The 27,566-nt window shown below is 45.0% G+C and overlaps 2 protein-coding genes and 1 long non-coding RNA gene across 9 annotated transcripts in view; 2 read left to right on the forward strand and 1 right to left on the reverse strand.

Annotated features, from left to right (window-relative positions):
- LOC308583513 (small integral membrane protein 8-like) lies at positions 1–12,271 on the forward strand. 5 transcript variants are annotated; one of them, XM_081187511.1, is made up of 5 exons: positions 3,370–4,409; positions 6,286–6,380; positions 9,576–9,683; positions 10,672–10,874; positions 11,734–12,271. In XM_081187511.1, the coding sequence occupies exons 1-5, from the start codon at positions 4,262–4,264 to the stop codon at positions 12,152–12,154; spliced, it is 975 nt and encodes a 324-aa protein (XP_081043637.1). In that variant the 5' UTR covers positions 3,370–4,261; the 3' UTR covers positions 12,155–12,271. The 5 variants fall into 5 exon arrangements, with proteins under 5 accessions (XP_081043640.1, XP_081043638.1, XP_081043639.1 ...); XM_081187514.1 differs by lacking the exons at positions 3,370–4,409; positions 9,576–9,683; positions 10,672–10,874; positions 11,734–12,271 and adding exons at positions 1–173; positions 1,957–2,098; positions 3,175–3,363 and having other exon boundaries at positions 6,286–6,425; XM_081187512.1 differs by lacking the exons at positions 3,370–4,409; positions 9,576–9,683; positions 10,672–10,874; positions 11,734–12,271 and adding exons at positions 480–622; positions 1,957–2,098; positions 3,175–3,363 and having other exon boundaries at positions 6,286–6,425.
- LOC308583517 lies at positions 11,872–14,090 on the reverse strand. Of its 2 annotated transcripts, none has more exons than XR_014006269.1 (3): positions 13,993–14,090; positions 12,108–12,231; positions 11,872–12,010 (listed from the first exon to the last, which is right to left on the reverse strand). It is a non-coding gene; the product is annotated as an uncharacterized lncRNA (long non-coding RNA). The 2 variants fall into 2 exon arrangements; XR_014006270.1 differs by having other exon boundaries at positions 13,922–13,999.
- The window catches only part of CFAP206 (cilia and flagella associated protein 206), a 22,649-nt gene continuing 9,119 nt past the window's right edge, over positions 14,037–27,566 (forward strand). The window contains exons 1-7 of one of the 2 annotated variants that reach the window (XM_081187505.1): positions 14,037–14,161; positions 15,954–16,062; positions 17,916–17,999; positions 19,624–19,714; positions 20,445–20,633; positions 23,110–23,268; positions 25,724–25,932. In XM_081187505.1, coding sequence (XP_081043631.1) covers positions 15,955–16,062; positions 17,916–17,999; positions 19,624–19,714; positions 20,445–20,633; positions 23,110–23,268; positions 25,724–25,932 — 840 coding nt within the window. In that variant the 5' untranslated portion in view covers positions 14,037–14,161; position 15,954. Of the gene's footprint in view, positions 14,162–14,251; positions 14,380–15,953; positions 16,063–17,915; positions 18,000–19,623; positions 19,715–20,444; positions 20,634–23,109; positions 23,269–25,723; positions 25,933–27,566 lie in introns of those variants that run through there. The other variant, XM_081187506.1, reaches the window with a different exon arrangement.

Raw genomic sequence — 27,566 nt, forward strand, 5'->3', positions numbered from 1 at the left:
TAATCCAGCAGTTGTGTAAAAGAGGAAGAAAAAGGGGAAGAAGAAAAAAACCCCAGCAGGTGTCGCTTCTTCTTACACCGGTTAAAGGCGCAGGAGGCCCGCTCTGGCGTTTGAAGCCAAAGACATTTTTGGAGCCCGCTTTACAGAGCAATCTTCAGCACGTTTACTCAGAAGTAAGTCCTGCTGCTTTCACCGGGTCGCCTCCTTAATTTCCTCCCGCCTTTTGCATGGTTGGCCGCATGATAAACTGCTAGATTATTGTCTAGGGTCCCAACTGCGGTGAAGACCGAAGCTTTCACAACTCCTGCAGTTTCTCTCCACCCTCCTCCACTCCCCTAATGCGGAAACAAAGCGGGGCGGTAATGGTGGTGGTGGGGGAGGATGTTAACCCTTCCTCTAAAGCGGCCTGGTGCCTTCCAGACGTTTGGACTTCAACTCCCATCAGCCTCAGTCGCGGTCCAAAATGGCCGGCCTGACCGGGGGCTGATGGGAGTTGTAGTCAAAGACGTTGGGAGGACGCTGTTTAGAGGAGAGCGCTGGCTTAGGTTTCGGAGGCGAGCGAAAGAGCGAGCAGGAGATATCTTTCTCCTAGGCCGCCCCGTGTGAGGAGCAGATCCCGAAGGTGCGCCCCCCCCCGCTCCCTTCTTTCCCTCAGGTCGCGGCTGCAGTATTGGATGCGGTGCCAGGTTGAGGGAGGTGTGGGGTTGTGCTCTAGTTAGCTGGCTTTGAGCTTGTGGGTCTGGAGTATCAAGAGGGTCGCGCGCACTCATGGTCTCAAGGTTGCCAGCCAGGAGGCGTAGTCGGGGTGGGTGAGAAGGGTGGGATTAGCTGAATAAACATTTGTGCAACTTGATGACCTACAGCTGGTTTCCCCCTCTTTTGTTATGCCTGTTCTGCAAAGTGTGTAGCGAGCCACTTGTTTTCAGTGCCTAGAAAACTTATATATAAGTTTTGAAACTTCTGGTAGTGAAACGCCCACAGCGTGAGGGGTGAGGTTATATTTGGTGGAAGATGTAAGGCCTGCTGCTGCTCACATTTACCTGGAAATAAACTGCTCTGGGTTCCGACGGATTTACTGCCAGGGGACCGGGTGGCGCTGTCGGTTAAACCACAGAGCCTAGGACTTGCCGATCAGAAGGTCAGCGGTTCGAATTTCCGCGACGGGGTGAGCTCCCGTTGCTTGGTCCCTGCTCCTGCCAACTAGCAGCTCGAAAGCACGTCAAAGTAGATAAACAGGTACCACTCCAGCGGGAAGGTAAACGGCGTTTCTGTGCGCTGCTCTGGTTTGCCAGAAGCGGCTTAGTCATGCTGGCCACATGACCCAGAAGCTGTAGGTCGGCTCCCTCGGCCAATAAAGCGAGATGAGCGCCACAACCCCAGAGTCGGCCACGACTGGACCTAATGGTCAGGAGTCCCTTTACTTTAAAATATGGATATGAACAGACTATGCAACATGTTCCTTCCTGCAGGCTGGAGCTGATGGGCTTGAAATACATATAAATAATATGCTTTCAAAGTGGTGGGGGAAACTCATTAACTGGCTAAACCAGGCATCCCCAAACTTGGCCCTCCAGATGTTTTGGGACTACAATTCCCATCACCCACAATCACTGGTCCTGTTAGCTAGGGATGATGGGAGTTGTAGTCCCAAAACGTCTGGAGGGCCGAGTTTGGGGGTGCCTGGGCTAAACACTCTGGCTGTAGTTATGGCAGGGTTTGTAGGAGTTGAAATGCATGTGCTGCTGCTATGGTTTATTTACACATATACTACCTGAGCCTAAGAGGAAAGGGTTCACAGCATAACACCCTAACAGATCTTGCTTCTCCCTCAGTCACAGCCTTGGGTTACAGCACGAATCAAGCACAGAGCTGTATATTGTACATGTTACCTTTATACATGTTTTTAGAACAGAACCCCTAAGCGAGCACTTACCTAAACCAAACTGTTTTATGCAGCAGTAAGATGTCTTCAGCACCTCAGCCTCCAGATTTACAACATGAAGCACCCAAAGAGAAAGACTATCGAACTCCCGGATTCCGAAGTGTCCGAACTACCACCTTGTTCCGTGCTGTGAACCCAGAACTTTTTATTAAACCTGTAAGAAACTTGTTAAGAAATAGCCATGATACGTGTGTGTGCATTCATTATATTACATATTACATCTAATTATAGATTGGGTTTTTTTTTATTATTCACAAGCAGCACTTGCTTTGATGGAAAAAATGAAGTTGTTAACTAGCTAATCAGAAATGTGTGACATATTTGGAGGTGGGGGGAAGCCAGACTATCTCCAGTGTGTTTTTTAATGTTCACAGAATGGGCAAATTGTTATGGTGTATGTACAGTCATGATCTAATAACTAGCTACTGTCTACATTTAAGCATTTTATAAATACCGGTACATGTTTTTACTATCGAGTTGGGTAAACTTCATTAAATCTATGAAGTAAAGTGGAGCTAAGTGCACCAAGATTTTGGTTGCAAAAGTTATGTAGATATACTTAAAAAGAGCAATGACTATCAGGCAAATGGTGTCCTGTGACAGTTTATTTATTAGATTTATATCCCACTATTTCATGGGTTCAGAGTTGACTATAGCAGTTTTTCCAAATACAAAAACTTCATCCCCAAGTGTCATGCAATCAAAGTACAGTGGTACCTCAGGTTACAGACACTTCAGGTTACATACGCTTCAGGTTACATACGCTTCAGGTTACATATGCTTCCGCTAACCCAGAAATAGTACCTCGGGTTAAGAACTTTGCTTCAGGATGAGAACAGAAATTGTGCTCCAGCGGCGCGGCAGCAGCAGCAGGCCCCATTAGCTAAAGTGGTGCTTCAGGTTAAGAACAGTTTCAGGTTAAGAACAGACCTCCAGAACGAATTAAGTACGTAACCAGAGGTACCAGTGTAATTAAAATGTTTGAGGTATAAAAGAAGTCAAATCAGTCAATATTTTTACTTTTTATATATGTTGAATTGTAACAGTGGTTAAACAGTTTGATTCTGTATGTTTCCATTCCCCATACTAAAAGCTGAACAAAAATGAAGGAAGTAACTGAAAAGTTGATAGCCCCCACCCACCTGTGCACACACAGATGTTTGTATATGAATTGGATTAAGTACAATATTTTGGATTTAAATACTAGTATGTATTTTTTCTTATCTTCACAGAACAAACCAGTTATGGCTTTTGGGCTTGTAACGATTACTCTTTGTGTAGTCTACATTGGATACTTGCATGCACAACAAGAGAATAAAAAAGATCTTTATGAAGCTATTGACAGTGAGGGAAAGCGACATATGAAGCGGAAGACTTCTAAATGGGACTAAAGAAACGCATGACTTGCACATGATCTGCATGTCAGGCGACACAAAAAAGTGGTATATTTAGTTTTCTGATTTGTGACTTTTCAGGATTTTGTGTGGAAAGCCAGCAATTTTCTTGGCAATAATGGATGTTTCTTTTGAAATATAATGCCCTTTAATAACTAGGAAAAATGATATTGCCTGTACTGAATAAAAAGCCAGCATTATTAAGAAATGTAATATTTGTAACAACTGTTGCAGATATTCTAAGAATAATCACCTTTCTTTCTTTCTTTCTTTCTTTCTTTCTTTCTTTCTCTCTCTCTCTCTCTCTCTCTCTCTCTCTCTCTCTCACACACACACACACACACGCCTGTTCTGTGTTTGTGTATAGAATGCTACACCGACTTACAAAATTTTAAGAGCAGAAAGGATAACAGAAAATCAGAAAAAGAACAATACATGATAATAAAAGCCATACAATAAATAACCTATAGAATATAGCCAGTTAAACAGCAGCAAAAGCATAATAATCTGTCTTATTATCTGGAAAATAACCTAAGCTTTTATTAAATGCTTGACTATCCTGTGTAAACTACTTGGGAGAGCACACAAAACTTTTTAAAGTTATTTGTTTAAAGGATCTAAAATGCTTTTGTGAGCAAAGCTTACCCAGCCTAGCAACAGTTACTGGGTGAGAAGTTAGCCTATATTATGAGACCTCTCACAGCCACATGATAGGCAGAGCTCCTTAACACCAGGGCTGCAGCTGAAGCAGGTATCATCTTGCCATCAAATAATCTCACCAAACAATGGTGAAACCTTTCTCTCTCTCCCCCTAGCATGCACAGATTCTAAGAAGACAATTCAGTTTAGGCTATGAGAACTAAGATTTCGCTTCCTCATCTAGTCCTCACTTGTCATTGGAGGAGGAAAAATCTTGACTGCAATCATGATTAGGAATCCAGATTTTGACACATTTGTTTGTTGTGCTGTTTGTTCAAAACTAATTCCACCACCTCCTAGACCAGAGACTTTTGAGCGGATTCGAGAATACAAGCCTTACAAAACTCGGTATTATACACACAGAGATATATTGGGTGAGTAGATAGTTACTTTATTTAATTTTAGATACTCACGCCTGTCCACCAAAAAGCCAATATATCTGGTGCTCAGTTGTTTTCATGCAGACATTGATCGCTCAGATGCACTTAAGGTGTATCCACACATATTACAGTAATTTACAGTTGCAGTAATCCCCATGTTAAACAGGATAAGAGTAAAATCTGGAGAAAATGCAGAAAGAAGGCCACAAACACAAGAGGGTAGAGACCTTAGTTCCGTCAGTTAGGGGAAGGGCTTTTAGCTTATAAAAAGATGTAAGTGTGTGAGAGACATGATGGAGAGTTTATGAAAGTTTAGGAAGAGTATAATAATTACTTGTCTCCCTGTCAACACAATCAATATAGTCGCATGACACTGGTTTGGGACAGACCAAAAGCAGTGCTTTATACAACGTCTAATGTACCTATGGGATTTACTGCTGTAGGACAGAGAGACTCTGATGGCCTCTAGAACTAACCTTCAAAAATTATTTGTTGTGAATGCATTTTTTCTTGATAAATATGTTAATGGATGAAAGTTTGACCAGTCATTTGATTAGCTTGTCTTAAGATCCGTGGGCATGTTAGCAAGAGCCAGGACCCGCTGCCCTGTGTGGCGAATCACCAGGGCTACAGGGTTTGTAGCATTCCTAGACTCCCGAACTCTCCTGCCCATTAGCCACTGCTTTCCCCAGCTAACAGCCGAGGCTGTTCCTCGATTTGTGACCACAGATTACTGGTTCCTGGATCTTGCTTCCCAGTGGCCAAAACCCAGTCTCCTGACAAAAGCCTAGTACCACTTGATGCAATGTTCATTCATCGCCCTATAGTGCCAACTGCTGGAACTGCACCCTTACCACTGTGCTCCGTGTTGCAGTTGCTCATGTAGGTGCCTGGTTGGTATGGTCTTCCTTTCTGCTTTTTGAAAAGGAAGAATGGGCATCTGCACTGTGGGGTGGGAATGCAGAGTGCCTGCTTCAACTGGGAAATCGCCTTGCTGGTGAGGGAGTGCTGCTGCTGCTGCTGCTGCTGCATTAGCACAGAACGTAGGAAGCTGCCTTATACTGAGTCAGACCATTGGTCTGTCCTAGCTTAGCGCTGTCTATTGCAGCCCTCCAGTATATTAAACGAGTCTCTTCCAGCCCTATCTGGAGCTGTCGGAGATTGAACATGGGGCCTTCTGCATGCAGAGGAGGTGCACTACCAGTCAGCTACAAAGATGAGCACAGCTGGGCCCACCAGTTACCGACACAGAATTTGTTTGTGCCTGTGTGGGGCAGTTGTGTGCCCTGTGGAATTCCTTGGGTTGTGCTACATGGTGCAGATTGTGGCTTGCTTTTTTAATGCGCAGGCCCAGAGAGCAGCTGAATCCCACATGCCTACTACGTGTGAATCCTACAAAGGCTCTCCTGAATGGGGCCAATGCATGCCATCACTTCTAGGTGTAAGCCTGATGTTAGTGCTTGCTTGTGTTCTGATGTAGCTCACTCGGTAGAGCATGGGACTCTTAATCTCAGGGTCGTTGGTTCAAGCCCCACATTGGGGGAAAAGATGCTTGCATTGCAGGAGTTGGACTGGATGACCCTAGTGGTCCCTTCCAGCTCTACAATTCTATAATTCTGAGCAGTCAAATCTGCTAGCAAGTTGATCTGGGTAATCATTTTTTATATACTGAAATCAACCCAAGGCATTAATGATGGGGGTGCACCAGCCTTCAGGAAATTATACGTGGCTGAATAATATTAAATAAAAATACCTTAAATCTTAAAGCGTCTATCTTAAATGTTCAAGCAAAGGAACAGGTGGCATGCGTAGTTTATGTATAACCTGTAGTGTTATGTTCCCCAATTGTGTGTTTTTTTGGCATACGTAGAATTGGGAGCTGACATTAAGCAAGCAGAAGCAGATAGAAGAGAAGCAGAAGTACAACAACGAATTGAAAAAGTGCAAGCTAGACTATTGCTTCAGGTACAACTGTTCTGCTGTCATCGCATTATCCAATCTGTTGCACTGGGGCCTTTCTGTGAATATTTACTGATGTATAATGCAGACAGCAAATTTTACAGAAATATGTGATATGTTGGGTGGGGAACCTGTGACTCTCCAGAGGCTGAGGGGCTCCAGCTCCCATCAGCCCTGGACAGCATAGCCAATGGACTTGGGGATGATGTGAATTGCAGCCCAACAGTATGGGCTATAACTTGCCTAACCTTGCTATATATGATTACCGTATTTTTCGCTCCATTGGACGCACCAGACCATAGGACGCACCGGACCATAGGAGGGGGAGAACAGGGGAAAAATTTTTTTCTTGTTCTCCCCCTCTAAAACAAGGTGCGTTCAAGGTACATTCACCAGAGCTTGTGGGGCTGGCAGTGGGGGGAAGCGCTGCTTTCCCCCACCGCCAGCCTCAAAGATCCCTGAAGCCTTTGGAGCGCAGCGCCCCGCTGCCCTACAGAGGTTTGCGCACAGCCGTCCCCAAGCTAGAGCAGCGAGACGGAGCCCTCTGTCTCGCTGTTCTGGCTTGGGAACAGCCTTGCTAGCTTCTGCAGGACAGCGGGGTGAAGGCACCCCGCTGCCCTGCAGAGGTTTGCGTGCAGCCGTCCCCAAGCTAGAGCAGCGAGACGGAGCCCTCCGTCTCGCTGTTCTGGCTTGGGAACAGCCTTGCTAGCTTCTGCAGGACAGCGGGGTGAAGGCACCGTCCCCAAGCTAGAGCAGCGAGACGGAGTGCTCCGCAGTGCTCCGTCTTCCTGTTCTGGCTTTGGGCTTAGCGGCGCAGCCTGCATTCGCTCTATAGGACACACACACATTTCCCCTTAATTTTTGGAGGGGGAAATGTGCGTCTTATAGAACGAAAAATATGGTACATGAGTTTTATAGGTTTTACAATGTTTTGCTTTTAGTGTTTATTTTGTAATCTACCCCTCCAAGACTATATTATTCAGTGTGGGATATAAATATTTATTTACTTAATAAAATAATTGAATAAAAATACCATTGTATGGATCAGTTCTGTATTTATTTTTCTGATGTGTTAATTTGGGGATCTAACTCACCAGTGTTATGGATCAGGGTTCAGATTTGCTCATTAGCAACCCAGTATGGCAGGGAATAAAGCATAAGCCAGTGCCAAAGATCACAGACTCAATATTATAATTGAACCAAATCAATTGATTTATCAGTACTACAGTGTTTTATTTAAGGCATGTTATTATCTTCATGTAGAAGATAATGATATTTTGAAATTAGAACAACTTAAAGATAGAGCAAATTAAAGCAATGTAATACAGAAATATAGTACCTTTAGAAAATAAATTTTACAAATGACATAGGAATAGCATAATAATTACATTGACAAAACAATGAATCAGTGTCTTCTTCCTGCCCTTCTCATTGGAACCTAGAATTTCTAAGTTTTGCAGCATATTAGCATTTTGGAATAAAGTTCATGGTTACCCAGCCAGCGTTGTGAGCTAAGATCTTGTGAACTTCAAAAGCAGAGTTAGATAAACTGCAAGCAGAGAGAGAGGGGGGATTCTTTGAACTGAGGATCTGGACTGCGAGGATGGAATTTCCCACTGTATATCAATTTCATTACTCTATCTTGGAGTAGGGAGAGGGAGTGAAACTGCAACCCTTGCCTCTTCATCAGCTCTTCACTTAGGACAGGGATGGGGAACCTGTGGCCCTCCAGATGTTGGACTACAACTGCTGGGGCTGATGGGAGTTGGAGTCCAAAACATCTGAGGGGCCACAAGTTCTCCATTCCTGGCGTAGGGCTTGTGCACCATTGACACATCCCAGGATTTGCTTTCCAAAACAGTTCAGTGTTCTGATCCTACATTTGTTTAGGCATTGTGGCTCATTGTCTTTAAGTTCCATTACACTGATGGTATGGTGTTTCCTTCTAATCTTCTCATCCAGGATGCCGAGATCTCCCATAGGCAGCAAAGAAACATGGCATAAAGTTCCAAGCCACCTTTGTATAGTGTCACAGAAGCAAACTTTTCATCCCTTTAGTGCATTGTGGCTGCTCTCCTGTGTGCTTGACATTGGTTCTGCTGGTGCCGCAGGGTCCTGAGTAACACAATCTACATGCAACACTGAGGCAAAAGCTATGAAATAGCCATTAAATTACTCCTGGGGAAACTACTGCCACCAGCCATGTAGAAACAGCAGCATCTGTCTTTTCATGGCAGCAATTGGGAATTTGTGGCCTTCCAGATATTGCTCTCTTCCCTGACCATTTGTCCAATGGCTCTTGTGCCAGCTCACCACCTTTCCCAGAAAGCTCTGTTTAGGGGTTTTCCCCTGGCTAATGCGAATTCTTCTGGTGCCGCCTCTGCCTGCCCATTTGGAAAAAAAGGTTTGGATTGTTCTGCCAACATGTTTCTGGGCTGTACCACTTTCAGACTGCAGGTGGGCATGTGCACAGTTGAATGGTTTGCTGTAGAAATAAAACCCCTGCACACAGGTTTGGTGTAAAAAAACAAACCCCCAACCCTTCACATAGAAAACCTAGACATTTGATGAGGCCCAAACCCTTCTCCCTGCTACTTCTCTGTACAGTGGTACCTTGGTTTACGAACTTAATCCATTCTGGAAGTCCGTTCTTAAACCGAAACCATTCTTAAACTGAGGTGCACTTTCCCTAATGAGGCCTCCCACCACCAGTGCCCTTCCACCATTCGGATTCTGTTCTTAGACCGAGGTAAAGTTCTCAAACCGGGACACTATTTCCGGTTTTGCAGAGTTTGTAAACCGAATCGTTCTTAAACCGGACTGTTCTTAAACCGAGGTACCACTGTACAGGGAACTTACTTTGTATGGAAGAACAGACAGTTGTGTAAGCTGCCACCTTTAGTCTGGAGTGGTAAAGCTCAAACATAGGCATATCCTCTATTCTGCTGCTTATGAGAACTACTGCTGTGCTGCTGCTTTAAAAAAGAAAAGTAATGGGGAAATAATAAATATAGGGTGATATCCAACTAAGTCATAGAGCAGACCCATTTAAATTAAGGGACTTGTTGCTTAAGGTCATTGATATTAATGGGTCTGCTTTGACTATGACTTAGTTGGATATCACCCAGAGCGATCTAGCTGATGTGCAGCATCAGAATGTCCTCGGCACAGTTTTCTTCATGGCTATGCATTGTTTTGTAGGCTGCAACAGAAAGAGAGGATGCTGTGGAAGATGCCCTCAATCGTGCAGCTGACCTACACCAGCAAGATATTGAAGCCCTTAAAGAGAAAGACGAAAAAGCATTACAAGTCAGTAGTCGTTTTATTTTTGTTTGCAACATGTCAAGAGACAATGCCTTGCATTCGGAGTTGTGTGGGGACGTATTCCTACCAATTGACACCCCCACGTCTGGATCCCTCTACAGTATGTCCCGCACCATTCCCAAAGCCGCCCCCCAAGTTCTCGGGGAAGGGAGTATGGGGCTGCAGAGGGAAGGGTGGAAGAAGCGGATAAAGTCCCACTCCATGAACTGAAATCTGCTTTGTTTATGAATGAAATTTTGGGTCCAAACCTACATAAACATGCAGAAGCTGCATGTGGCACAATTTCTCTTGTAACAAGTAGGTGGATGGGGGGGGGGGTTGTTCTTGAAAACTCAACTGAATTTAAAAAAACACCACCACAAATGAAAATCTAGGGTGTCAAGGTAAAGATTCAGCTGAAACCTCACTGACATGCAATGAGGGTTTGTTTGTTTTTTTAGATGGGAGCAGTGCTTTTTTTGTAGGGGGACACCTGGGGACACATACCCTTAAACATTTTGTGAATCTAAGTTTGGCCCCATTGAGGGGCAGTATTTCAATATGAGTAGGGAAATGAGACTATCCCTTAACATTTTTTTAGAAAATAAAGTACTGGATGGGAGAGTTCAAAACTGATTCATTACTGGCATTTTGACATCCTTTCTAGTCTGTGTCTCATTCTATTTCTACACATAAGAGCCGGCTGTAAAACTTTTTTTTAGAACTACATTTATCTATTTATTTAAACTGTAAAAGGGCATTTCATTTTTCATAAATATATAAAACTTAAGCGGTCAATGCACTGGTGAGGCAGTCACCAGAAAGATAACCTCAGTAAGCTATGTGGCTGAAGCATTTGAACTTGCATTTTCTACATCCAAAGTGGTTTATAAAGCGTGGTGCGTTCTTTCTAGGCTCGTCTTGTTTAAAAGAGGGATGAAGCAGCCTAATCCCTCCTTTCCTACTCTAATTTGTTTTTCTAACACTGCTGCAGGAGGCTGTGAAGAACACAAGGATAGAAATGCTCCATCACCTGGAACTGGAACTGAAAAGAGAATCGGAAGCTGCTGAGCAGAGGATGACACACAAACTTCAACGACTCATGCTGGAGCTCGCGATGGAGAAGTCGAAAGCCATTGCTGAAGCTAGACAGGAAGAGAGGAACAAAATATCTGGAATGCTTGACAAGCAAAACAAGTACTTGGCTTAACAACCCCATTTCATATTTTAAAGCAGGGATGGGGAAACCACTGGACTACATCACCCATCATCCCTGATAGTTGACCATGCTGGTTGGGGATGATGGGATAATGAGTTCAATGCCACCTGGAGGGACTTGGGCTTCCCATCCCTGTTGAATATAAGGGGATGGGTTTAAGAGAGCTGCACCTGACCTTGTTTGCATCCAGATATCTGCAAATATAGTACTTTCCACCACCAGTGTTCCTCCAACTAATCTGCAGGAGCTGGATGTGCAGTGGGTGCTTTCAAAAGTGGGATTGGTTTGCTAATGGGTCACTGAGATATTGCAAATGGGACATGGGCAGCAGTAAATCTGGATTAAATTGATGGGTATTTTGATGCCAATGGCATTGTGTGGATGTAGCTTGTGGTTAGTGAGGAGAGCACTTAAGCACAAGCCGAGGTTCAGGTGACATGCTAAATCAACTCTTAGCTTTTTAAAAGAGCCTCTTTTAGGTTGGGCTCCTCCTGGAAGCCTGCATGTTGATACAGCCCTGGTAAGCCATTGTTGGGCTTACTGTGATTTGCAAACAAGGCTGATGTGATCAGTGGAGTTAACTCCCTGTTATGTGTACTGTTGGATAGTACCAGATTTAATAGAATCTGATAGTAAAGATGGGCAGGGTGGGGGTTAGGTCTTCAGAAGTTTTGCTATCTGGTTTCCACCTACAGATTTAGTCCAGTTTATTGGAAGGCATTTTGCTTTGCCTCCAGCTGAAAGAAATGTGCAGTTCACACAAGACTGGCTTTCAAATTGCCAGTAATGAAAAATAATGTTGAAGTTATCATATGATCTTTTCTCTCACCCCTCCAGGAAGTTTTTGGAACAATTCCGGAAAGCTGGAGAGATTGCCAACGAAATTTATCAGAAGAACCTGCAGCAGTTGTCCGTGGAGAAAAAATATGAAATGGAAATAGCCTTTAAAATCTCCCAGAAAGAGTTTCAGGAAGAAACTGAGAAACTCATCAAAGACGCAGAAAATCTCCGTGAGGCTCAGTTGGAAGAGGTGTCACATGAGGTGAGCAGGAAAAATGGCGAGATCCTGACTCTTAGCCAGCAACTGGAAAGCATGACAGACTGGAAAGATAGCCTGGAAGCAGAAATATTAGAAACAAGAGAAGCATTTCAGAAATACATTAACCTCACATTTCCACAACTTGCACCAGGGCAAGCAGACTTTATCTTACCATTCAGAAAAGTATCTCAGTTTGTTGACTCTGGTGTAGAAACGTAAGCTGAATGACAACCAGGAAGGAGTTCTGCCCGTTTGCTGCAGCCATCCAGTCTTGCTGTAGAAGAGTTGCTTAACTGCTGGGGAAGGAGGAGAAATAAATCCAGCTTCTCTCACTAAGGTTTAACTGTGTGCCTGTGTCTATATTTCCCTTGGATAACTCATGAACTCCCCTGTGACTCAGACTGTGAAGCTGTGCTCTTTGAGGGGTGGATGGAGAATCTTGCTTCTGTATACTAAAAGCGAGCTGCTTCTGTAAAAGTTAGGGAGCACGGATGTCTCAATTTGAGCCCTGAAACTAGCAAGTGTGCCTCTGGACATGTGCAGAGAGCCTATCCCACCTTGCCACGGGGTTAACTGTAAGCTGCCTCCATACATATTTTATTTGAAGATGATATACTGCCATCTCAAGAAGGGTGGCTTCTAACAACTGCAAGCCCCAGCACCTTAAAGAATAATGAAAGGGGATGGAGGAGCTAGCAAATTGCTCCTGATTTACTGCAACACATTCTAAGGCTATGTGCACCTATCATAAAGGTGGCAAAGCTGTGGACTTCCAGCTGTTGCTGGACTACAACTCCCATCACGTATAAGCTCATTGGTCTTGCTGGCCGGTGCTGATGGGAATTGGAACACAATCAGATATAGGTGTGCCCTATTAAAGTGCATGGAAGTGTTGAGGAACAACAAATCAATCACCCCCATGACTTTTCAGTTAGGAAAGTGATGTGGAAATGCAGTGAAAGATGCAGAATAATGACTGATGGACACAAAATGAAAGCTCTATAAGCTCAATAAAGAGCAGACACTGTATAATCTCTGCATCAGCGAGGCTGGGGGGTGGGGTCTTGTCACCTGACAGTCCAGGACCTACATACACACTGCCCAGGCTTGCACATCAAGAGTTCACTGCTGTGCTGCTAATGCAGCAAAAACCTGGGAGATCATGGTTACCAGCCTCTACAGCAACAGCAGTGCTGTGATTCTCCAACAGTTTGACTTCACCCCACAAGGTGTACCCCATTGTCTTTTAAAAGAGACGGATGCCAACAATGTTGTCCTGTGCGATTGTCAAAAGGATCAAGCAGACTGCATTAATTAGCTTGCAAATAGTGTTCCCTTGCTCAGGGGATTCACTTTAGGAAAGTCCTCCCATAGGCAGCATGCCGAAAACAGTTCTCACAATCTCGTGTGGCCCAACAGTAACCAGTGTGTCCAACACAGTAGTTCCACAGTAGACGCTATTAAGAGGGGTGCAGAAAACAGCTTCCAAATGCCTCTTAGGTGGATTTGGGAAGTCACAATCTCTTGAGTTTTGTGTGTTTTAAAACCTAGCGCATAGCTGCTAGGAAGAGATGCTGCTTTGAAGAACATTTCTCCGGCTGCGTTTCCAGCAAGAGCAACAAAGAATGACAGGCTGGCGACGCATCCTCCAGCAGGGTGGGACGTGTGCTTGGAGACCCCTGTGGGCTATTACGATTCGCACCGTGTCCTGTGGGATGCAACCATAGGCATTGCCAGGGGGGACTGGGGCAGCTGCCCCCATCAAGTAAAACAGTAGAAATACTTAACTAACTGACCAATCACGTCGGCCCTGCTCCCCCTCAAATGTCCTGCCTCCCCTAACCAAGTCCTGCCCCTCACCCAAAAAAAAACCCCCTAGCTATGCCCATGGATGCAACGAGTGTGTGTATGTGAGAAACAGGGGAGGACAGTGGGGTAGGCAAGCGTGGGGACAATAAGCTCCGCGGCGGGGAGGCAGGAGCTCACAGAGGTCGAGAGGTGGATTAAGTCCCCCAGCGAACACGTGCGCGCCCATTCCGAAGACCGCTGAGCCTGACCTGAGACTGCGCCGCCTCCGGCCTTCTAGCTCCGCCTACTCCGAGGCCCCGTAGGTCTCCATGGAGACGCGGCTCCTCCGCGGAAACACGACGCGGGCGCTTCTTCCCTTTCAGGGGCCGAGAGAAGGAGGCTCCGAGGGCGCCGCGTGAGGCGGGAGGGGAGAAGCAGGTAAATCTCCGTGCTCGTCTTGGGCGGGGAGAGACTATTGTTATTTACAGAGACGGGAGGGCCAAGGGGCGGGGGGAGAGTTTTACTGGATCCAGGTGAGCGGGGTGGCAGATCACATACTGTTAAATTCCTTCAAGAGGGTCGCCAGTATCCCCTTCCTCCATCTGCCCAGGACTCTGGTGCTTTTCCTTGCTATAGAGAACAAAGAAATTACACAGGTGAAGTTTCCCCACTGCTGCACTTCGGGGGGGGGGGAGTATTAAACACCTGTTGAATTTCTTCATGTCTGCCGCACAGCTGAGGGGCAAAGGAATCCCACCAAGCGGGAGGAGAAAGTGGGGAATAGAGCAGTGTTCCCCAACCTTGGGCCTCCAGCTGTTTTTGGACTACAGTTCCCATCATCCTTGACCACTGGTCTTGCTAGCGAGGGATGATGGGAGTTGTAGTCCAAAAACAGCTGGAGGCCCAAGGTTGGGGAACTCTGGAATAGAGCACTGTTTATACCAGAAATAATAATAATAGTAATAATAATTATAAATTTGTATACCGCCCTATATCTGCAGGTCTTAGGGCAGTTACAACATAAAATCACAAAATAGATAACAAAAACAGCCCAATAAACCCACACCCCTCCCCAACATTTAAAAAGGGCATGGGCTGTAATTAACTCTGGAAGCCCAAATAATGTAATGTGGAGTCCAAGGACGGGACACAGCCAGGCAACTCTGCCATGAGTGCCAACACTTTTCTTGTAGCTGTGCAATATTTTGGCTTAAATTGCCTGTTGTTGCTTCAGTTTTCTGTACACTGCTTAGATATATTTTAATCCATTAAGCAGCATAATCAAAATCAAATGGTAGCTGTGTAAAAACACAGCCCATGACAGAAAAGGGCATGCACAGCTAGGGAGTCAGGAATTCTCACTCTTGTCACTGATATCACAGTGGTGGGGAACCTCAGACCAATGTACCAAACATGGCCCACCAGGCCATTTTTAGGAAGTCATACCCACACATCCCACACCTGATACCATGCATGACATCAGATATGGTGTGGGTAAAGATGGGACTGCAAAGGAACCATCAGGAGCCAATGTTCCCGGCTGTTCCTTGGATCCAGCAAGGCACACTCCCATCCACCCATCTTGTTTACATAATCTGATCTTTATTATTATTAATCACATAAACATCAATATCCATAATAATGAATAAATCATAGTAAATATTAAGATATACATATACACAGCAAATAAGGTGTGTGCGTGTCTATATATACACACACAATCTAGCTCTTAATTATAAGTTTAAGAAAAAAGGTGGAAGAGTGGAATAAGAACATGTAAAACACAAAAGTAATTAGAATTTCATCTCATAAAATCAGGATTATCTATTTTATTACATCAACTTGAACAAAGGTGTTTTCCCCCCAAAAGGCAACTGATAAAGTTAAATGCCATAGCTAGTTCACATGAACAAGGCCTGATACATTTTAGAAATACATAAACTGAAGCCTTCCATGGCTTGAGGCATGCTTAAAAAGAGTGTCAAGCATGCCTCCCTTTCTCTCAAAAATGCACAATTTCAAATCTCAATTAAGATACAGGTATGTATAATCCCTAACTAAAGTACTGTATTATATAATATTGTTTCTTTATGCAGAAGTAGGCAGCTTCTTGAAAACTTAAAAGATTGAGGAAGTTTTAATTGCATGTGCAATCACAATACTGTCAGTTATTCTGTGAAAAAAATTACCATGTATTGTAACGTGAGCCCTTCATATATTGATAATGCAGAATGACTCACTCTCAAGCTGAAAGTGTCATAAAGAATATCATCCGTGAAATAGGACAAGAATGTGCCATGAAAGGTCAAACCGTATCAGAAACTCTGGTGGCATTCATGGTAAGTGCAAAATACACAGTTTGCTAATGTGCTTTATTTAAAAGCTCTTCTTTCTAGCAGTGTTAGAAACTGAAATATGAAAGCTAGGAGCTAAATGGCACCTTAAACATAGGTTATGGGTGCCGGTGTTATGTACTGAAGTTCTCACCCTGGGCCAGCAGGGGGATACTGTAGATAGTTATGCAAATGAAGGATCGAAAAGTGACATTCAGTGATTGGATAGTTTGTATGCAAATGAAGGATCGAAAAGTGACGTTCAGTGATTGGATAGTTTTAGAAAATGGCAACAGTTGCATTGTTCTGGAGCTCTATATAAGCAGGCTGACTGAGCTCCTCAGCCTAGTTCTGTTCTGGTATCTGAATAAAGAAGAGCTGTTTAAAGAATCGCTGTGTTGTCTGACAAGTTCGCCCACAACTTAACAGCCACAACCGAATGTCTAGGCACGCTTTTTTAAACAACAAGAATACCAAGCTGAAAATGAATGAACTGCAGCGAAACCTATCAGTTTGCCTGACGCTGTATCAATCTCTTGGAAATTGAGGTGAGGGGAATTTCTCCTCTTAGGCCCTCAGCGCCAGCAGTGGCAGTTTTAATCTGAAATCTTAGACGCGGTACTGTGCCCAGAGCTCAGAAACTGCTCATGCGAATGAAATTCCCTGTTGCAAAATGCGCCTAGAACAATAGGAGTCTCAAACGCTGCTTTCTAGTCATGTTAACATGTCACTCCTGTGGCATTAAAATAATGTTAAAGGAACAGAACATCACAAAACATGATTGTCTTGGGGCTAAAATGCAAGTACAGTGGTACCTCGGGTTACATACACTTCAGGTTACATACGCTTCAGGTTACAGACTCCACTAACCCAGAAATAGTACCTTGGGTTAAGAACTTTACCTAAGGATGAGAACAGAAATCGTGCTCCGGCGGTGCGGCGGCAGCGGGAGGCCCCATTAGCTAAAGTGGTGCTTCAGGTTAAGAACAGACCTCCAGAATGAATCAAGTTCTTAACCTGAGGTACCACTGTAACACAAGAGTTATGCAGGCAACCCTTGGAACTCTAGAACCCATGGACAACTAAGGAAGCTGAACGTTGAAAGGTTCAGGACACACAAAAGAAGATGCTTTTTCACGCAGCACATAGTTAAACTGAGGAACTCACTTCCAAATGAAGCAATGATGACCACCAACCTGGATGGTTTGAGAAGAGTATTCATGACTTTCAGTGGCTACTAGCCGCAATAACAGTGCTCTACCTCCACTTGCAGACTGGGAAAGACTCATTGCTTCTTGTGCTTTCCACAGTAGTACACCTACTCTAGCATTTTGCTTCTTGAGCTGGGCAGGTAATGATGACATTTGTACTTACTTCCCCAAATGCTGGGAATGAGGCCCCTATATTTCTTCTCTGGAGCTCACAACCACACTTCTCCAAGCAATGTTTAAAAGGAGGCTAGAACTGAGAGCAGAATAAAACCTCATACTGGGTTGCTTCTATCCAGTGCCACCATAATGGCTGTACTTTTGGGGCTCTGCTCTATATTTTATTTAATAGAATGATAAATTAACCACTCAACCATTTATTGCATATTTAAAAATTATTTTTAGTTCCCATTGATTTTGATAAAATTTCCAAGTAAGTATGCTTGCTAGGACCAGGAAGTTAGTCCTCATGCCTATTAAATTAAACTGGGAAATGACATTTAGTGGGGAAACCTTGAGCAGTTGGGACATTTAATTTGTTTTATTCTGCGGTTGTATTTGGCAGTAATATATATTTAAGAGCACAAGATAAATATTTAACTGGAAGCCTGGTGTTTTTTGTTTTTGCTTTTTGTTTCTTTTTACTTATAGGTGAAAGCTGTTGTGTTGGATCCAAGGAATGGATTTAATGTGGACAGGACCCTTACAAAGGCTGATGTGCAAAAACTTATTAAGGTAATTTTGTGAATCTAAATATTTGTTTAACTATTTTTATACTGATTTCAATGAACTTACTAAGACTTATCAACAAATTAAAGCAGTCTCTCAAGCAACTCATGAAGTCTGTGGGAATTAAGCAGCCTAACTCTACTCAGGATTACAGCCTAAATTTTTGTTTTGTGTATAGTGTTTACCAAATTAATAAAAAGCTACGTTTCAGACCACAAAATCATTTAAGGCCTATTCTTTTAGAGCCATCTAAAGCCACATATCACTCAGTGATAAACCTTTGACTGCTGTCCATTTTCTCATTATACATTGAAATCTCCCCCAACTGCTTCTCCAAACTTGTACAGTTGGATCATAATTTTGTACACCCAGTTGATGAACACAAAATATAACGTTTGATTTAAGTGTAATGAAAATTTGGCGAGCAGATGACACTTAATGAATTCAGCCATAATAAGTAGAATTTAAAATATGCCTCACATAAATGGCTTTAGAAGCACAGCTACATACATATATCATTGCTTCAAACTCTGATACATGCCCTTTTGAGGTGTGTAGGACACCTTAAAGATGAAAATGCTTTGTTCTAAAGAAAGCCTCCTGTGTGTGATTTTGAGGTTGTTAGATATGTTAGATTTTAAGAAGGTGGTTAGACTAGTTTATTGCCACTAGTGAACTAGTATTCCAAGCAACAAATCTCTCTGTGTGTCTGCAGCCTAGTATTATGCACCAGCAGGCTGCATGCAGTGGTATATGAGACTGCTTGTGGAGAAGGGATTATTGGTGTCAAGGCTGAGGGCTGCATATTTGCTGCTTTAGAGTGTGTGGAGCTGCTTGCCTCCTCTCTGTGATGAGAATGAGTAGCTTCATGAAGCTATGTGCACTTCAGAGTTCCTGCAGCCACCTGGAAGCAGGCAATAGCAAAAAATCTAATCCGTATTATTCAACTCTAGGCAGCAGTCCACTTATTATGCTATTTAAGGTAAAGGTAAAGGGACCCCTGACCATTAAGTCCAGTCGTGACCAACTCTGGGGTTGCGACGCTCATCTCGCTTTATTGGCCGAGGGAGCCGGCGTACAGCTTCCAGGTCATGTGGCCAGCATGACTAAGCCGCTTCTGGTGAACCAGAGCAGCGCACGAAAACGCCGTTTACCTTCCCGCCGGAGCGGTACCTATTTATCTACTTGCACTTTGACGTGCTTTCGAACTGCTAGGTTGGCAGGAGCAGGGATCAAGCAACGGGAGGTCACCCCGTTGCGGGGATTTGAACCGCCGACCTTCTGATCGGCAAGTCTTAGGCTCTGTGGTTTAACCCACAGCGCCACCCGCGTCCCATTATGCTATTTAGGAACAAGTAAATTACAAAAACTGAACATTTTGTGTCTTTAAGCTACAGTATGGCAACACAACATTTTGTTCTTGCAGTGGTGCTTCTCAGCCCCTTAATCTGTTTTCTCAAGTAATGTTTAAGCAAAGGGCACCTTGTTTTGTAAATCTATTAAACTGATGGATTCTGTTTCACGTGTATAAATTCTGTAGCATGGTGTTTCTGGGTGCCCAACAGTAATATTATTTTAATAATTAGTTAAGGGGCTTGAAATAACTTACATCAACATTTTCTCTTTTTAGCTTTCCATTGAAAGACTGCTTGACACAAGCAATCCATCCCTGGACACTATTAAGATGCAAGTTTATTTTGATATGAACTATATCAGTCGAGGTAATCAATGTGTGGAATAATTTAATGTGAATATGGTGATAGTACAATCCTAGGCATGTTTACTCAGAAGTCACACTGTGTTCAAGAGGACTTGCTGTCTAGTAAATTTACATGGGATCGCAACCACAATGCATCTATTCTTGCTACATGTGAAAACTTATAGTACTGTAATACAATGGAACAGCAAATCCAATAATATGTGAACATGCTAAGAGATGCAATCTATAAGGAGGTTATAAATTAAATTGCCTCTTTAAAAAATATTCAACATTTACCTAACATTAGAATAGTTAATATTTATTGTGCATTTAAAATCCTGGAAGTGCATTTATGTTTTTTTAAAAGTTATATCCTGTACCAAATAAATGGAACCGATACATTCCACTGTCTCAATTTACTACAACTGAGTTTGTGCAATTATGTTACATAGTGCAGTCCTATGTGTGATTACTTGTATGTAAACCTCAGCATGTTCACTAGATAATGCCCTAGGATGGCAGCCCTCAGAATGAGAAGAGCATGGGAGGATTTAAGCATGTGAAATATGGGCATTTTCAACTAGCTAAGTTGAAAGTCTTTTGGCTTTTCTGTGTCTTGGGGTTACAACTGAGGTGTAACTGAAGAACTATCAAGTCCAGTGAAATCTGCATCACTATGTGGTCTGCTGAAGCATGCAAGTGGCACCAGTGATATAACTTGCTTTTGTATCATCCTCTGTGTTTCCTTTTAGTTGAGTTAATCAAGGAACAGCATCGTGTTTTGGATTCTCGCCTTGCTCCAGTGGGCAGAGAAATTACAGATAGCCGTGCTCGTACCAGAGAGGAATTGGAAAGTGTTTATCGAAAAATTGTCAGCTATGTCCTGCTGCGCTCTGGCCTTGGATCCCCTACAGACATCAAGGTCATTAGAGAGGCAACTGGTTGGTAACCGTTTCAGATATATGCCGTGAAGAGTTTTGCCAATATGCACTTTATGGTGGTAGTCATTGCATAGGAACTGAGCAACAATCGGTGGCTAGTTGGGGGACTATCTTTTTACTTTCTTTTGTTTTGAAGTATTTGTATGCTGCCTTTGTGCCTCAGTATGTACCTGTGGCAGTTCACAGCAAATCTAGAATCAATCCAGAATATGTATACAGTGGTGCCTCGCAAGACGAAATTAATTCGTTCCGCAAGTTTTTTCTTCTTGCGAGTTTTTCGTCTTGCGATGCACGGTTTCCCATAGGAATGCATTGAAAATCAATTAATGCGTTCCTATGGAAACCGCCTTCAGACCAGGTCCGGGGACAGTCTGTCCCCCGACCTCTTCTGAAGGCTGGGGGGGGGGGACAAGGGCTTTTCTTCCCACCCCCAGCATTTTAAAAAACCCCGGGACAGCGGAGGACTTCTCCGCTGTCCGGGGCGATCTTAAAATGCTGGCGGGCGGCATTTTAAAATCACCCGGGACAGCGGAGGACTTCTCCGCTGTCCGGGGCGATGTAAAAGCCCCTGGGAAGGCAGGCAGGGGGGACAAAGACTTTTGCCCCCCGTCCGCCTTCAGAAGAGGTCCTGGACCTCTTCTGAAGGCGGGCGGGGGGCGAAAGTCTTTGCTCCCCACCGCCTGCCTTCCAAAGCCGTCCAGGACAGCGGAGAAACGCGCTGCCTTTCTCCGCTCTCCCGGGAAGGCAGGCAGGGGGGAGCAAAGACTTTCGCCCCCCGCCCGCCTTCAGAAGAGGTCCAGGACCTCTTCTGAAGGCGGGCGGGGGGCGAGAGTCTTTGCTCCCCCCCCCGCCTTCAAAAGCCGTCCGCGATAGCGGGAAGCGCTTCCCTGCTATCCCGGACTGCTTTTAAAATGCTGGCGGTGGGGAGCAAAGCCTTTCGCCCCCCCGCCCGCCTTCCTGGACCTCTTCTGAAGGCCGGAGGGGGGGAAGGCTTTGCTCCCCACCACCAGCATTTAAAACAGGTCCCCGGAGATTTCCCTATGGGCTTTCTTCTTGCGAAGCAAGCCCATAGGGAAATTCGTCTTGCGAAGCGCCTCCAAAACAGAAAACCCTTTCGTCTTGCGGGTTTTCCGTCTTGCGAGGCATTCGTCTTGCGAGGTACCACTGTACCTCCCTGGTAAAAAAAATCAAAGAAAACACTCAAAAGTACATATACAAATATCTGCTCCGGATAGCAAAACCAGGCTGAGAATAGAACATAATCTGAGAGCCAGAAAAAGACACTTCACATATCCAACAGGCCAAATGCAAGCAACCATCCAACCCTTTCCTGAAGATATGGAGATCTTCTGAAGCAGCATTCAACACAGCATGAAGGGATGCAGCGAGGAGGACACAGCCCCTGTGCTGTGTATTAACCAAGTCACAAGTGTTGTGTCAAGAGAGCAGTGGTGGTGTTCTTGGCACTTGACAACTGCCCAAACTGGCCATTCACCATTCACCTCCTTACTCACTGTGGCCTTCCATTCAAACTAATTGCTAATAAGGGCATTATCCTATTCTGCATACAAGATTCTATACCTGAGATTCTAGGTAGTTCATGCAGAACTTGTAGTCTGGTGGTCTGCTTTAATGCCTTGCACAACTCCATACTTCCCTCCAAGCCTCCGCCTCCCTGATGATATTCCTTGACCACTTACTCTTGCATGTCATTCATCTCCATCCTAATCCCTCCTTACACTCTTCAGGTCCTTAACCCCCTCAGTCCCCAAGTCCAAATTATTCAGATTCTTACCTCTTGGAAGGAGAATTAGTGCGCAGAATTAGCAAATGTCTCCCAATGGCCTTATTCACTGACATTTATACTGGGGGCGGGAAAGTGTGCCAAAAGTCTCTAAATTCTGTAGAGGCTCTTGACACCCTTTTTTTTTTTTTGAGAGAGAGAGGGGTGGGGCAATTTAACACATGTAGCTTTGTCCATAAGGATTTCAGTTTAAGTTGAGTGTTATTGATTATCCTCTTCAGCCGTCATAAGATTTAGCATTTTATAGCTCTTAGTAAGTTAAAATACTTTATACTTAACTATGTCCAGGGGAGGAGGGCATGCAAAGGAGGCTGCAACAGGAATAAAAAGATTGGGAAATTCCCATTCCACAAGCAGAACATTTACAGTTCTTAGGATTCAAGCCATGATCTCCAGCATAGTGGGATCTCAAATGTGAATAAGTATCTTACTATACTAGGGGTGTTTCCATGGAAAATCCAGTAAGATACACCCACACCAGTTACCTGTTGGTGATACCTAAATGATTGATTTGCAAAATGAAGCCCCGACTGGGAGCAACCCAATGTGAACAAATTGTGGTCTCGTCCCCAAATAACTTCTAGTGCTCACCTTTCTGTTTTATTTGATGTTACAGCTGTTGTCTGCCTTTTTTTTTTTTGTATGACATTTTCCACATTTAATATTTTACAGCTGCCCTGCAGAGTGTCTTCCCTCAAACAGAACTTGCTGCTTTCCTCTCCCTTTCGAAGAAGGAGAAAGAGAGGCAGTTGAAGGAGCTCACCATGATTGTCACAGGAATTCGGTTATTCAACAAGGAGTGTGGGAAGGGAGGAGAAGGCATTGATGAGTGTAGGTATATACTTGTTGTTTAGTCATGTCCGACTCTTTGTGACCCCATGGACCAGAGCATGCCAGGCACTTCTGTCTTCCACTGCCTCCCGCAGTTTGGTCAAACTCACGCTGGTAGCTTCGAGAACACTATCCAACCATCTCGTCCTCTGTCGTCCCCTTCTCCTTGTGCCCTCCATCTTTCCCAACATCAGGGTCTTTTCCAGGGAGTCTTCTCTTCTCATGAGGTTGCCAAAGTATTGCAGCCTCAGCTTCACGATCTGTCCTTCCAGTGAGCACTCAGGGCTGATTTCCTTAAGAATGGGTAGGTTTGCTCTTCTTGCAGTCCATGGGACTCTCAAGAGTCTCCTCCAGCACCATAATTCAAAAGCATCAATTCTTCGGCGATCAGCCTTCTTTATGGTCCAGTATGGACCATAAAGTATGGTATATACTAGTAGGTGCTAAACTTGATGATGTCTGTATTAGCCATTTAAGCCACTTTCAAATGTGCAGAAATGCTCAGTGCTGACTGATCACCAATTTTTTAAGTAGTCCCATCTGAATTGCTTCATGCAAATACTGCATTTAAGTTGATCTTCCAAATGAGATGTGATAACATGCTGTTCAGCTGCAGGTTAACTTTATTGAATATCTTCAAAATTGATAATCTGTACTGTATTATCTATTAAAAACTCTGTTAAATTGGCTTGTTGTAAAGCCTTTCATGGGATTTTTATATATTTATATAAAATAGAAAGCCGTGTTAGCCCCCTGAGAGAAAAAAGAAATGTTTTTTAGTCTCACCATGAGACTAACTTTAAATAAGTTTCGTATTAGAAAAATAGTGTGAGCTTTCATAGGTGACAACATACTTCTTCAGATGCTTATTTTTGGAACTAGGAGAAGACAGGTTGTAGCCTACCTTGATTTCAGCAAGGCATTCGACAAGGTGCCCCATGATATTCTTGTAAAGAAGCTGGTAAAATGCGGTCTTGACTATGCTACCACTCAGTGGATTTGTAACTGGCTGACTGACCGAACCCAAAGGGTGCTCATCAATGGTTCCTCTTCATCCTGGAGAAGAGTGACTAGTGGGGTGCCACAGGGTTCTGTCTTGGGCCCGGTCTTATTCAACATCTTTATCAACGACTTGGATGATGGACTCAAGGGCATCCTGATCAAATTTGCAGATGACACCAAACTGGGAGGGGTGGCTAACACCCCAGAGGACAGGATCACACTTCAAAACGACCTTGACAGATTAGAGAACTGGGCCAAAACAAACAAGATGAACTTTAACAGGGAGAAATGTAAAGTATTGCACTTGGGCAAAAAAAAGGAGAGGCACAAATACAAGATGGGTGACACCTGGCTTGAGAGCAGTACATGTGAAAAGGATCTAGGAGTCTTGGTTGACCACAAACTTGACATGAGCCAACAGTGTGACGCGGCAGCTAAAAAAGCCAATGCAATTCTGGGCTGCATCAATAGGAGTATAGCATCTAGATCAAGGGAAGTAATAGTGCCACTGTATTCTGCTCTGGTCAGACCTCACCTGGAGTACTGTGTCCAGTTCTGGGCACCACAGTTCAAGAAGGACACTGACAAACTGGAACGTGTCCAGAGGAGGGCAACCAAAATGGTCAAAGGCCTGGAAACGATGCCTTATGAGGAACGGCTAAGGGAGCTGGGCATGCTTAGCCTGGAGAAGAGGAGGTTAAGGGGTGATATGATAGCCATGTTCAAATATATAAAAGGATGTCATATAGAGGAGGGAGAAAGGTTGTTTTCTGCTGCTCCAGAGAAGCGGACACGGAGCAATGGAGCCAAACTACAAGAAAGAAGATTCCACCTAAACATTAGGAAGAACTTCCTGACAGTAAGAGCTGTTTGACAGTGGAATTTGCTGCCAAGGAGTGTGGTGGAGTCTCCTACTTTGGAGGTCTTTAAGCAGAGGCTTGACAACCATATGTCAGGAGTGCTCTGATGGTGTTTCCTGCTTGGCAGGGGGTTGGACTCGATGGCCCTTGTGGTCTATTCCAGCTCTATGATTCTATGATTCTAGGTGGAAAAGTCAGTTAACATATGATAGTTTATTGACTAAAACCCAGCACTTTTAAAAGGTTATTGACCCAAACCAGCATCCAAAGATGCCAGCTTAAAAGTCCTTTTGCAGATGCCCAGTCTTGTCTGCAGTCATTCAAACTATGTTGGATGCTCTTCTGAGTTCTTTCAGTCCTCAGGAGAGACCTTTCAGGGCATGCAAGGGGGTTCAAGAGGAAGGGAACCCACAAAAGCTTTGGTGTGCTCATATGGAAGGCTCCATGCATCTCTTCGGATGTCAGCCCTGTTTATTTTAGACAGAAATAGGTGGGAAAAATGCTTGTGGTTAGTTACTGAATTTGAGGTTGCCATGCTTAGTAATTACTGCCATGCCCCTTCTATATGTTTCAAACCAACCCTGTGTCAACAGTACCAGCTATTCTGAATGAAGCTATCCCAGCAGCCAACCACCATATAGAAATAGAACTGCAAGCTTCCAAGGATTTGGCATACCAATACACAGCCTTGATTGAAATGATGCACCTGAGTCAAAATGCTGAGCTAGAACTTAAAACGACAATGTTAAAAGAAGTCCTGTACAACGTGAGACAACACGAGGCTTTCCTCTGCATCATTCTGGTAAGATTGTTTTATACTTTGCATCCCTTCTAGAATGCTGGCATATACATTAATTGTGCCGGTAAGCTTTTTGTATACTTATAACTATGCTTAGTAAATTTATATATAGTATTGCCCTTCATTTGAAGATCACAGGGCAGTTTGCAACATAAAAAATAAATTAAAAACCCAAATACAGTGGTGCCTCACAAGACGAAATTAATTTGTTCCGCAAGTCTCTTCGTCTTGCGGTTTTTTCGTCTTGCGATGCACGGTTTCCCATAGGAATGCATTGAAAATCAATTAATGCGTTCCTAGGGAAACCGCCTTCAGACCAGGTCCGGGGACAGTCTGTCCCCGGACCTCTTCTGAAGGCTGGGGGGGGGGGACAAGGGCTTTTCTTCCCACCCCCAGCATTTTAAAAAACCCTGGGACAGCGGAGGACTTCTCCGGGACAGGGGGAGATTTTAAAATGCTGGGGGTCGGCAGCATTTTAAGATCGCCCGGGGCAGGCGGGGGGGAAGGCAGGCGGGGGGGGGGAAGGCAGCGCTTCTCCTCTGTTCCCGGGGCTTGCGGTGGGAGGAGGGTTTTTCCTCCCCACCGCCAACATTCAGAACAGCATTCTGAATGTTGGCGGTGGGAAGGAAAACCCTCCTCCCACCCCAAGTCTTCAGGAAAGCCATCCGATGCCCGGCGGCGGGAGGAGACGTCGTCCCCCCCCCCCCGCCGCCGGGCATCGGAGCTTCGTTCGGATGCCCGGCGGCAGGAGGAGACGTCCCCCCCCCGCCGGGCATCAGAGCTTCGTTCGGATGCCCAGCGGCGGGAGGAGACGTTCTCCCCCCCCCCCCGCCGGGCATTGGAGCTTCGTTCCGATGCCCGGTGGCGGGAGGAGACGTCCCCCCCCCGTCGGGCATCAGAGCTTCGTTCGGATGCCCGGCGGCGGGAGGAGACGTCCCCCCCCCCGGGCATCGGAGCTTCGTTCGGATGCCCGGCGGCGGGAGGAGACGTCCCCCCCCCCGCCGGGCATCGGAGCTTCGTTCGGATGCCCGGCGGCGGGAGGAGACGTCCCCCCCCCCGCCGGGCATCGGAGCTTCGTTCGGATGCCCGGCGGCGGGAGGAGACGTCCCCCCCCCGCCGGGCATCGGAGCTTCGTTCGGATGCCCGGCGGCGGGAGGAGACGCCCCCCCCGCCGGGCATCGGAGCTTCGCTTCCCGCTGCCCCCGGACCTCTTTTGAAGCAAGGGGCTGCGGGGAGATAGCGATCTCCCTGCAGCCCCTTGCTGCAAAAGATGTCGGGGGAAGCGGGAAGCGAAGCGCTTCTTCCCCGCTGCCCCCGGACCTCTTTTGAAGCAAGGGGCGGTGGGGAGAAGCGATCTCCCCGCAGCCCCTTGCTTCAAAAGAGAAGACCCGCTGTCCCCGGGGCAAGCTTCGTTTTGCGAAGCAAGCCCATAGGGAAATTCGTCTTGCGAGGCAACTCGAAAACGAAAAAACCTTTCGTTTTGCGAGTTTTTCGTCTCGCGAGGCGTTCGTCTTGCGGGGTACCACTGTACAAAACAAAACAAAAAACCACCTATAATCCACCCACTCCCCTGAGACAGATTGTTTAATCAGCGAATGGCCTGGCTGAAGAAGAATGTTATCACTTGGTGCCTAAAG

The sequence above is a fragment of the Podarcis bocagei genome (genome assembly GCF_964188305.1).
Source record: "Podarcis bocagei genome assembly, chromosome: 3".
NCBI lineage: Eukaryota > Metazoa > Chordata > Lepidosauria > Squamata > Lacertidae > Podarcis > Podarcis bocagei.